Here is an 11,969-nt window from a genome sequence, read left to right as displayed (position 1 = left end):
ACGCGTTGATTGTTTTTTTTTCAGAACATTATCTTTACGTGGCGTAAATATCACCGGCTAACCTATGAAAGACATTACCTACCTGATCGTCGAATATCCCATTAGTTGTTCAAGAAAAGCTACTGTTTAAAGGTTGCACGTTTTGTTGTAGGGAAAGTTTGAACTGATCTGACGACAGCAGATTTAAGCGCGCGTACTGTTGATTTCAGTTGACCTCGCTCGCCTGCGCGCGCTTATCAGGCGTTTTTTTAAGGCTGAAACCAGATTTTTACAATAACTGAGCGAATTCTCGCGCGCTGATTGGCTAATTTTTATTGTCAATAAGAGTACAGACGCATGAAACTCGTAGCTGACGCAATCAGCGAAGGTTTTGTCAAACTTTTCAGCACTGATTTAGCGCTGTATTCTTGATGAGGCGAGAATTATACCACAAAACTAGAAGTCTTTAATGAGGAAATCACCTAAAATTTATAGGTTAAAACTTAAGAAACCAGTGCGACCTGAGAGCGAAGAGATCTGGATGTTTATTGAGGATTCAGACCGAAAATCGGCGGTGAGCACTAACACTAACACCACTAACACACTGAGAAATATTGCAGTTCTGTCGTCACAGGCGTGGGTCAAAAGAACATATCAGATTCCTGGAATCGAACTCATGACCTTTCGCTACAGAAAAACACGTGACTGACCATTTCCTACTGTTAGGATCGCAATATCGAAAGCGTCCTGTGTGAATAGAGGCAGGAAATATGACAAAAGATTGTTTATTACTCTTCCTATATGCTTGTCAAAGTTTGGTATCTTTTTAACTCTGTCATGCGTGGTAACAACATTGGTGGGAGGAGAAAAGGCTCATGTCTGGAGGTGGGCTTCTAATCAGAGGGGGCTAAGAAGTGGATGAGGGTGCATTATAACAAAGAATGTAGGGCGTAACAAATTAAAGTTTAGTCTGCGCTTGATATTTCTTCAAACCAACAAGAAAACAAGATAAAGCGCGCACAATCAAAGGTTATTAGGTTGCTTCTGTGTTCTGGAAGGAAAAAGGATTCCTTTAAGTAACTTGACTCTGGAAAGCTGGTACACAAACTTAGAACAGACGCCTATCAACAGATGTCAACAACTACCGGCACCTTACAAACGACTTATTCACGACGTAAACAGAAGCGACAAACGAACCGCCAACAGAACGACTTAATTTGACTAACAATAGACGGATCGAAACTGACCAATTACTGATGACAAACTTTACACGAGTCTTACAGCCAATAACATCACGGCTTAACTGACCAATCAGCTTCAACGGACCAGACTTATAACATCATCGACTGACAACAACTTGTCACTTGACTCTGAAGATGACTTCCGCTCAGGTTGTCGAAACGTCAGTCACCAACAACAGTTCTTCTCAGAACTACTCCTCACCCGGACGATCACACTATACGAACTAAAGTTGAACTAGTCGCGCACTTTCCTCCACCTGACACTGCCCTGAATTTGATTCGATCCAGTTCTCCTCAATCCTGTACGTCGGATCCAAACTCGCCCAAAAATGGCTCCATTATAGGTAGGGGACATTTGTTGCGATTTTCAGTGATATGCGAACTTTGGAATTCAATCCTCAACCAACGGTTTACGCTTTTTGCTACCGTCAATCATCTTGGCGGACCTCTCGAGAAAAAGAAGTCCACTTCAACCGGGTCCAAAGGTCACGTCTGTCAGTTGGGATTAATAGATTTCGATCCATTTTGTTTGTTTCTGTTTTTATGGTTCGTTGGTCGCCGTAGTTATGATTGACGGCATCGAAAAACAATCGTTAGTTGGATTTTGAATTTTAGAGTTCGCATATCACTGAAAACCGCAATAAAAGGGTTTGTTTTTCTCAGTGAATAAAAGCCAAAAAAGCGTCAAAAATTACCAGCAGCACAAGACAACCACACAAGCCATGAAGAAAGTCTACAATTTTAATGCTTAAACATTTCTTGTTGTTGTACGACGCGAACTAAACATAATAATTTACAAAACAGATCTAAAATTGCGATACAGCAAGTGGTCCGGGGGCAAGGTCTGCAAAAAAAGAAAAAGAAAACAAGTAAGCGCAAGGAAAACGGAAAAATTATAACCTCTCTTCAGTTTTACGGATATGACAATCAATTTGTGCCAAGACCACGGAAAGAAAAGAGATTATAATACTGTTGTTGCTGTTCTTTTGTTTTAAATGTTTTTCGTTTGTTCGTTTTTTCTGAGCAACAATGTCTTAAAAGAGAAAACTACCTGACCGACCGACCAAGTAATGGAAATATGTTTATGTTTGGACCAATGATGAGTAAGCAAATTATTAAAAACAAAACGTTCTAAAATAAGTTGATAAAATAGACATACCAAGCAGTACTTCATGTTGAGCTCTCCTGGTTTGTCTCCATCTTTTCCTCAGTCTGTTCCTGGCCTGACATCTCAGACGATTCCTCATCCTCGTCCTCTCCCTCACCCTCCCCCTCTTCGTCTTCTTGGTCCTGTTGTTTCTCATAAGCCTTCTGTCCTGGTGTGACGATCACCCCTCCCCAGCTAGATACCTCTGTGTCTAAAGCTGTGGTGATACAGAGTACGAACAAGAAATGAGAAAACAAGCTATTTAGATAGGATTTTAAAAATGGGTGTCTTACTTTGTAGGGAATAACTGAATCACGTTTACTAAGGGACGGACCATTATTTTTCAAGACAAACAATTTTTTTGTCAGTGTCTTTGTCTGTGCAAACAATTTTTTCCGGCTGAATCTTCCAGCAGACAATGTGTTTTTGATGTCTGCAAACAATCTATTTGGGCTTTTTTTGCTTTTGCAAACATTTTATTTAGGATTTTTGACCCCCCCCCCCCACCCCTCCATAAAAATAATGGTACATGTTCCTAATGATAGCAATGTACCTTAAATCATTCAGCAAAAAATTCTTTTATTCCTAAATTACCTACATGTACTGTACATTGTATAGTTTTGTCTTGTTGGAAATGAATATGCGAAATAATTGGTGAGTATATTTAGGCTTGAATTACAGTGTATCTGTACATTAAGTTTCAGATCTTTCATATATGCTGTGTACACATGTATGTCAGATCAAAGTGAAACAGTTAACTCTCATAAATAGACAACTTAGCCTGGCGAGTCAGGATCACAGAAAGCATTCCTATTTTATAAGTGGTCCAACACTACATGTACTGTCCCTAACAAGGTGTTTGCCTGTAGCAATTCTTCATCCTTATTACACACAGTTCTGAACTGCTTACAGTTAAATTACCTACCAACTTGAGGAATTCCTTCCTGACTCTGTTGAGATCAAGAGTAACAAAATGCAAGGGTTAATTAATCTAACACACACATTGGATGCAGCTACTGAGCATAAAAAAAAAAGCTTTTGGCCTTTTATCAGGCTAGAAAAAGCTCCAAAATGCATGATTGTGTTCTTACCAATCCTAATATTTCATTGTATGCGCCGTGGTTCAAGCATCGCAGAAGAGTCTGAGCACAAGTTGTTACAGCATCCTGAAAATGATGTTTTGAAAGAATCAATAACATGCACAGTATATTGAAGTAAGCATCTTCATGGACTCGACAACTATGAGCTGTTGTATAGCATAGAATGAGGACAAGACTCTATAATCAAGTCTAGGTACTTTATAGTTATGTTTGTGTTCACTGGCAAATTAAAGTAAAACAACACACTTAGCAATCCTCAGATCAGCAACAACACTTTTAGTACTCATTATTTCTACACCTGGGTGGCTCAGTATGGAAAAACATACATGTACATATATTGGCAAAGGTAAGAAAATGAAAAACATCTGCATGTGTAATATTGAAGTGTTCAATGCCACACACATTGTTATTAAGCAAGTTTCACAAGCTTTAATATGTTTTAATCCTTACCTGCTCCTCCAGACTTAAAACGCTATGGGCACGCACATTTCCTGACTGAAACAAGTAAAGTGAAAAAGTGTTAATTAAAGCCGTGACAGAAAAAAAACAATATCACTCAAACATCAATAGTAGTCAGAGAGATTTTCACTTGAAAGTTCTCACATTTGCTTTGGTTTTGATTTGCTTTTTAAAGCGTGGGCCACTTTCTCAACCAATCAAAAGTAAAACCAAAACAAATTGTGACTCAATCACATGTTTTCCCGTGCTTGACACTAACTTTGTTTCGAGATTTGGTTAGTTCACTCTAGATTGCCTGTGTCTGATGTATTTATGCAGAGAGATTACTGCAATTTTGATTTAATGTTACTCCTTTTAAAACTGCTCTATTATTTGTGGTATACACTGAAATTGTTACATGATATTGCTTTATTTTGACAAGCTCATAGCAAGTTTTTTTTAGAAAAGAGAAAATATTTTACAAGTACCTCACAAGGGTCAATTATTCCTAATGAACCTGGCAAAAACAGCCCGGATGAGAGAAGCTGGAAGGCACGCCTGAAATGAGATGAGAAAAAATATTTTCGAACAATCTTTTTATTCTTTGACAAGTATATGTACACTGTATATGTCTACCAGTATTAACTACATGTACAGTCACGCTCAAAAGTATGTACCCCTTTTAATCCTATGTACTCCAAATAACATATTTAGTAAAAAATCAGCAAAAGTTGAAGACTTTTTTGTAATGTTCTTGTGCATGTTCCTTGACATTACATCGTATATTGATAAATTAAGGACAGAAAAAAGATGTTGTTAACATTTGTGAAGTGTTAAAATTTTAGGAAATAAATAACAAAGTCCACAGTCGTTCCTATTTTAATGACTGTGTTTTTAACAAAACAAGCAAGATTTCTGCTGTTACCTAAAAGCAACATTGACTGGAAGAGGTTGTCGAGATGAATTTACCATGGCAGCACGATGAGCCTACAACGTACAAAACAGAACACAAATTTTAAAATGTAACATTTTTGTAGAGCTCTATAGTAATGATGATGATGATGATGATAATGATGATGGTGATGATGATGATACATACTCAATGCCACCGTTGTGATTAGTGTTGTATTCATTTCTGTCAATACTACACTACACAGTTATAGAAATAATACTGACTTCAATTATGGAACAATCTTGACTGGACTTACAAGCAAGTCTATAAGCCATGGCGTGAGACCTTGCAATCCTGCAAACCGCTTTCTAAGATCTTTAAAAAGTCTCACCAACAGACGAGTACTGAAAGAAAATCACAACATTATTATTAGCATGTTCTCTGTAGAAATACTGTGTAATATAAATCAGCTTCTTGTGACAGTTAAGGCCAAAAGGTGAATAACATTTTAAAGTCCATAACAAAAATCAATGGTATATTTGTACAATGCAAACTGGGTAATCCTAAACGTCTCAACATGATGTTCCCTTTGCAAGCACACCAATTGTTTGACTAGCTACAGATTTCTCAGGGAGAATTACATGTATGTGAGAACTGCCACTACATGTCCAGACAACCAACACCATAGACTTTTATTGTTACCTTGTATGAAAGGCATTTTCTTCAAACCAGCGAGCATGTCGTATTGTTGCCAGTGCACCTTCAAGAAGCTTCACGTCAACTATCAAAAACAATAACTTTGTTTAGATAATTATCTTGGCAGACTCTGCAGAAGTTTGCCAAGTGGAGGCAACATGGCCGAGTGGTAAGAGTGCAAGACTTGAAATCTGGAGGTCACTGGTTAAACCATTCTGACCACTAGCTGGCGTTGTTCCCAGAAGTCCAGAGTTCAACTCCTCTGCTACACTTGTACATGTAAATAGCCAACTAGTCTGCCTCCTGCCAGTTGGGATTTTTAACCATGTTATATACATATACATTGTATGCTATGTTTTTTTACAATGTTTGTTTCAGAGTTTGTTGACATTGGCCCTGAAAAGCCCTATTTGCGGAATCAATGGTCAATTAAATATACTATTTTTAATTTAAGTCACATCTGAAAGCTAACCTATGTTTCATCACAGAAACATTTCTTATTGATGGTCAAGACAGCTCACTTACCATGCTTTGCGGGGTCAGCTTCATGGAGATTTTTAGGAAGCGTTGTAATCAACACACGGACAAGAGCACCCTCAGGGCTACTTATATTGAATCCTTTAGAAGAGAAAATACCAAAGTATTACAATGTTTCAACAAACATGATACACAAAATAGCAGCTGGTCATAAATTGTCATCAGAAAGGTTGTTTCATTACACCTAGCCAAAGAATGAAAACAAGTGCTTCCCTCCCACAATAATATAATATTACTTCACATAGACATGCCAGGGCTGCAAATAACAGTCAGTCATCGGACATTGGCCGACCCAAATTTGCTCATGTCCGACAAAATCCCAAGTGTGGTCGGACATGATGTCTGGAAATTTTTTTGATCATAAATCATTTTACAGCAACAACAAATAAAATTAAACCTTTTGTTTCTGGTGATGTCCACCCAAAATTTTGTTTTGTTCGACCATGACGGTGGCTTAATAGGCATATGTCCTTTCAAGTGAAAAAAATTATTTGCAGCCCTGCATGCGCATCAAAAATTACTGTACATACCTCCCTCATTTGACTGCATCGGATAATCTGCCAAAAACAAAATATTAATGATTCAGAAAACATTTAATAAAGCTGTATATACTGCACAGATAAGCACACAAATTACAGCTTTGTAACAAATGCATTAGCTAAAACCTAACAATTAAACAAAGAAAAAGTGAAAATGTATCAGGCTGTGAATAACAATTACTGTCAGTAACATTGGCAATACCTCCTGCTGAAGCATCATCTTTTAATGATTTCTGTACTCTTGTTGCCAGAGCAAGAATATCACTTTCTGTAAACAAAATAAATAAACAGACCATCACGTAAATAACCCCAGGGGGGGTACTCCGGGATCCAAATGACGGGGATGTGCGAAGGATTTTTTTGGGGTCGAAATTTTCGATTCCGGGATTTTTTTGGGTAGGAGAATTTGGCAGGTATTTTATTGGGTGACTTGATTTAAATAGGGGATTTTTTTGGGTATTAAAATCAAACTAAAGTGCCTTGGCGCGGCCTTGGCAATTAAGGGTAATTTGACTAGGGATATTTTTGGGCGTTTTTTTTGGTCCAGGGATTTTTTTGGGTAATATCGGGAGACTTAGGGATTTTTTTGGGTCCTGAGTTTTGCCTCCATTCGATCATCCCCGTCACTTTGATCCCAGAGTACCCCCCTGGGTAAATAACATAAAATTCATATCAAAAGATTAGCGCAAATACTGAAATTTTGGATTTCATGAAGAGTATCCAATAATCAACCCATCTCCCAAACACCTCCACAGCAGATTTCTGAAATCACAGAAGTTTTGACGGGGAATGATCTGTTCTTATGTACGTTTTATTGCCTGTTACAACACTACCAGCTTGCATGGCAAGTATCGTACTGATACAATCTGAAGAACTGAAAACCACAACTGGGCATCTAACATCAACTGCCAATTTAAATACTACAAACATTCCTACACTAAAGCTAGGATCTAATGAGAATGTGAGTCAGAAACAGTTGATTGGTAAGACTTTCTACTTAAATCTCATTCACTATTATCAACATGTGATCAAACAAGGTAAAATATCTAATTGTTTACACAATATATTTATTTAGTGAAAACTCTTGCTGCCTCTAACATGTGTGACGTGAGTGCACAGAAGTCTATAATGTCAGGACATGCATGGTGGTGGTCAAACAGGACTACAAGTTTTTAGTAAGGGTTTGACCTCTCATCAACACCTGTGGAATCTTGTTCTCATGAGATGTACAGTGTACATATACATGTACTTGGATGTGTGCATGTGCAATTCAAACAATACTTTTTTTTCTAAGTTCTAAATTTTTACATTGTAATATATCTATAAACTAAGTTGTGCCTGAATAACAGTACAACTTTATTCACCTACCTGATGGTAACTTTTTGAGAATGACAGCCAGGTCAGCAACTGGATGGCCAAGCAACATTGTTCCTTTTTTGTGTGAACCTACTGCACGAACCTCTTCTAAACCCTGTAAAGAAAATAAAACTCACTTGAATAAAGCTATTTTAGGTCCCTACGTACTCTATGCACCTTGCACAAGGATACATGTAAACCTGAACGGATACCTCACCTATATACATTTACAAATTGATTGAAGTATAAACCAACAAGTGAACAATGCTTACCAGTTCAGCCGCATCTGGCGTGACAATCAAATTATCCAATACTGTTGTCACTTTGGTCACAAGATTTTGAACAGCAGCCTGATAAAAACAATAACGAAAATAAAACTCGTGAATGACATCCATACATGTAGAATGTAAAGGTATTCAGTAACATTAAACATAGCAATGTGTGTAAATTTGAAATAAACAACATAGACTGTACATTTATGTAATGTTTGCAGTTTGAAAAAAAATGACTTGTTAAAATGTATACTGAAGGTCAGAGCTCATCACAGTGCAACAAAAACAATAACAGTGTTAATACTTTCCCTTCTAACTGCATTCAATTGACAAAACAGTCTATCATTACTAACAATCTTAATACCTGTTCCTGTCCACTAGGAGTCAACTCTTGGTTTCTTTTTAAAAGAGCCTATAGATATGATATAAAAACACACAATGAATATATTGAGTCTAATCCAGATAATAACAACATAACATTATGTGTACACCTTAACTCGACTGACACCAGTTACTAAATACTACACTGTAATTCATAGTTCATTGTTTATATTAACGATGACCAAAGCTTATATTTTTTTAAAAGGGGTATTACAAGTCTTTCATTCAACTGTACACTGTTGATATTTTAAAATCATAATTATGGATCTTACCAGGAAGGAGGAGATAAACCTTAGCTGTAGGCTCAATTACGGGCCACTCTTTGGGGAAATGAACCCACAATAAGTGGTGGATATCAGGCCTAAACTTTAGTACAGGCAGCACCATGGGCAATTACATGTAGAAAATTTGTGCTTTATAAATACTTTTATTACAGTACAGGGCCCAGTTGTTTAAAGGGTGGATAATCCTATCAACCAGATAAATCACTATCCAGTGGATAAGTATCATACAAAACCTACTTCGCTATCCACTGGACAGTCATTTATCAGGTGGATAGCATTATCCATCCTTTGAACAACTGGGCCCAGTATAATTACAGTATTATTAGTTTTATCAAAATCATTATCATTGTTGTTATAATTATTTGAATGTTCATAAATACTGTACCTGTGTAAAAGCAGTTTCGTCTAAGACAGGAGTGGTTCTTGGAAAGAAATTCTCAGCCTACATGGACAAATGATCAGTGTTAGACAAGTTCCCAAAATGGGTCAGACAGGTTTAGAAGTACGGTATTGTGTAAACAGAAACATGAATTGAAAATGTGCATGACCAGTCTGGAAGACTTCCACCTACCAACAGACACACTACAGACAATAAACAAGTATTTGGTGTTTAAATAGAAGCACACAGCATAGTTCCATCTTCACTTCCCAAATCCCTTCCCAATCGATCAATCTAAGTTATTCAATAAACTGATAAAAAAACTTCAACCTACCATCACTGGATCAAACGTAGAATGACTAACAACAAATTTCTGCCCCGGTGGACCCCGCATGAAAGGCGGCATTCGACCAGGACCTCCACGCATTCCTCTGGACCGACTTCGACGCATATTTCTTTAAAAACTGGTGAACAAGGAAAAACAAAAATAGATAAGAACAACGCCAAGAATTCAGGTTTTTGACAGCCTAGCAATAAACCACGTTTGGAATTAGGCACGAATTAACTGACATCAAATCGAAACTTAAGACGACTTTCTTTAGTACTTATAACACTAGGGTGTTTAGGGAAGTCTACATTAACACTAAAGCTAAGGAAATGAGATGTAAATACCTTCAAAACTTCAAAATAAACTGCTTTAGCTGACAACAACAACAAAGTTTCGAGCCGGCTTGGAGTCACATGGAGGAACATCCGGGCACTTTCTGATAATCCGCTGACCGATTAACATCGCAGCCTAGAGTCATGTAATACACAACAATTTGTCCTATGAGTTACTTCGCCGCACTTTCGCTCTCAGGTTTCGGAAATACAACCGTTTTCAGACCTTTTCAGATGAAATCTCAGTAAATTTCCTTTGTTATTAGTATATATATTTGGGTCGCATCGTGTGTTCCGACATAAATATTAAGGGCTAACTGCCCATCCGAGCACCAAATATGGCTTGGGAAAAGGTTTCCTCAGATAGCGCACTACGGACAACTACTAAATCTTTATCATTTAGTTCTAAAGCTTTTAAGATGAGCAGCCTTCGGCGTCAATTTAAAATATCTATCTCTTTATTAAAATGTACATGATAAGTCTTTAGGACAATTGCTAGAATCGATTGCGGGAGACGGACGCGTCCAATATAAGGAATTTAAGTCTCATAAATGGCCTGGGCGTAGATGAAGGAATCGAAAGGAAGTTGCTTATAGATTCTACGTTATTATATGGGGTTTCCTACAATTATTTTCATATGAAGAATTAAAATCGTCAGTTTTCCATTTCAATAAAAGGAAAAATTTCTCGGCACAACACATGCGGACATTATTTCAGGGTAATTTGACAATGTGCGTGTGTGGGGGGAGGGGGCGGGGGAGTGTAACCTGTAGATTACAAGCAGCCCTTCTTTTTCTTAGCCCACCCGCTCTGAAGGAAAAAGCGCCCTGGCGACGAGGTTGCCATCGAACGTGAAGCTGAAAAAGAGCGCGAGTGGAAAAATGGCTCCCACGTTATCCACGGACATTTTTCTACTTGCACTCAATTTAATTAGCTTCACGCTCGACGGACTAAGAAAAAGAGAGGAACTGCCACACTAGTCGTGTTTACAAGGCTATTTTACAATTTCCTAGTGTTCGATCTTTAATTTCCTTTTGAAGTGGCAGGGGGGAAGATATTTGTAATCTTTTTTCCCGCGCGCTTTGTAAACGTCCAAAAAGTTACCAAACAGTGCGGCAGTGATGGGGAAATAGGGTATAGGTACCTTATTACTTGAAATTTTTGCGACACGTTTATTTCGCGATTTTGAGGTGCGCATATTTCGCGACACTTCAATTTCGCGATTTTGCGAAAATTTTGTATTTTGAATCACTTTAAATTCGCGTTTTTGAGTAAGACACAATTGACATTTTCTTGCCAATATTATATAACATGCCCTTAAATTAAATAAAACGACTCATCAAAGGAACAATAACGTTAAAATTAACAATCAAAAGCCCTCTGGGCTTAGTGTCTCGTGACTCTTTTCAGAGTTTTTAAACTCTGAAAAGAGTTTTTAAAAGAGTTTTTTAAAATTTATTTGAAAATAGACCGCTGTTCACGTCTATTTTATATTGCTTGTAAAGATATCGAAAATTAAAAAGCGTGCATCTAACATAAAGAAACATTTAGACTCCTCACCCCTAAAATTTGAACTAAAACTAAAGCTACTTTTGTCGCTCGATAAAAGTTGTGACATTCACAACACGATATACGAAACTCTTGATTCACTTGTCAATTCAGAAACCTTTGTCGTGAATGCTTGCGCTGAACTTCACGATTTCACATTTAAAGATTAAAACAAAGGTTTATTCCATCTACAAAAGGTTCTCACGCGAAAGGCTCAAAATCCAACTAAAAATATATAGATTACATGCTTAAAAACAAAGTTTTGAAATCGATGCCTTAATGGTATCCATTCCGATCACTATCACGGTAATTAAGCGTCCATCTTGATTCATACTAATTGATCGTTGCTATTTCTGTCAGGCGGATAATGTTTGTACTTATTATTGTCACGCGACTTGTTGCGACACCTTATCAAAAGCGATTTTTCCAAGCAGCCGAAAGTAGGCTTGACTTTAATTCAAAGTACATTCCAGCATGTACCCGTTGAACAGTTATAGGACTCCGATAACATCAGAAAAAG

General features: G+C 37.4%; 1 protein-coding gene across 2 annotated transcripts; it reads right to left on the bottom strand.

Moving 5' to 3' along the window:
* Positions 1-1,943: 1,943 nt before the first annotated feature.
* LOC144644661 (interleukin enhancer-binding factor 2 homolog) lies at positions 1,944-10,070 on the bottom strand. 2 transcript variants are annotated; one of them, XM_078504194.1, is made up of 18 exons: positions 9,914-10,070; positions 9,576-9,705; positions 9,248-9,304; positions 8,562-8,609; positions 8,198-8,275; positions 7,938-8,040; positions 6,772-6,837; positions 6,561-6,587; positions 6,019-6,111; positions 5,500-5,578; positions 5,114-5,201; positions 4,831-4,892; positions 4,394-4,463; positions 3,918-3,962; positions 3,459-3,533; positions 3,293-3,317; positions 2,390-2,584; positions 1,944-2,064 (listed from the first exon to the last, which is right to left on the bottom strand). In XM_078504194.1, the coding sequence occupies exons 2-17, from the start codon at positions 9,690-9,692 to the stop codon at positions 2,391-2,393; spliced, it is 1,227 nt and encodes a 408-aa protein (XP_078360320.1). In that variant the 5' UTR covers positions 9,693-9,705; positions 9,914-10,070; the 3' UTR covers positions 1,944-2,064; position 2,390. The 2 variants fall into 2 exon arrangements, with proteins under 2 accessions (XP_078360320.1, XP_078360319.1); XM_078504193.1 differs by having other exon boundaries at positions 2,380-2,584; positions 9,914-10,069.
* Between the last annotated feature and the right edge of the window lie 1,899 nt (positions 10,071-11,969).

This window comes from Oculina patagonica, chromosome 2 (assembly GCF_052425735.1).
Source record: "Oculina patagonica isolate OP01 chromosome 2, crgOcupat, whole genome shotgun sequence".
NCBI classification, from domain to species: Eukaryota; Metazoa; Cnidaria; class Anthozoa; order Scleractinia; family Oculinidae; genus Oculina; species Oculina patagonica.
The sequence above is the reverse complement of the archived record's forward strand: the minus strand, read 5'-3'. Positions and strand labels throughout refer to the sequence as shown.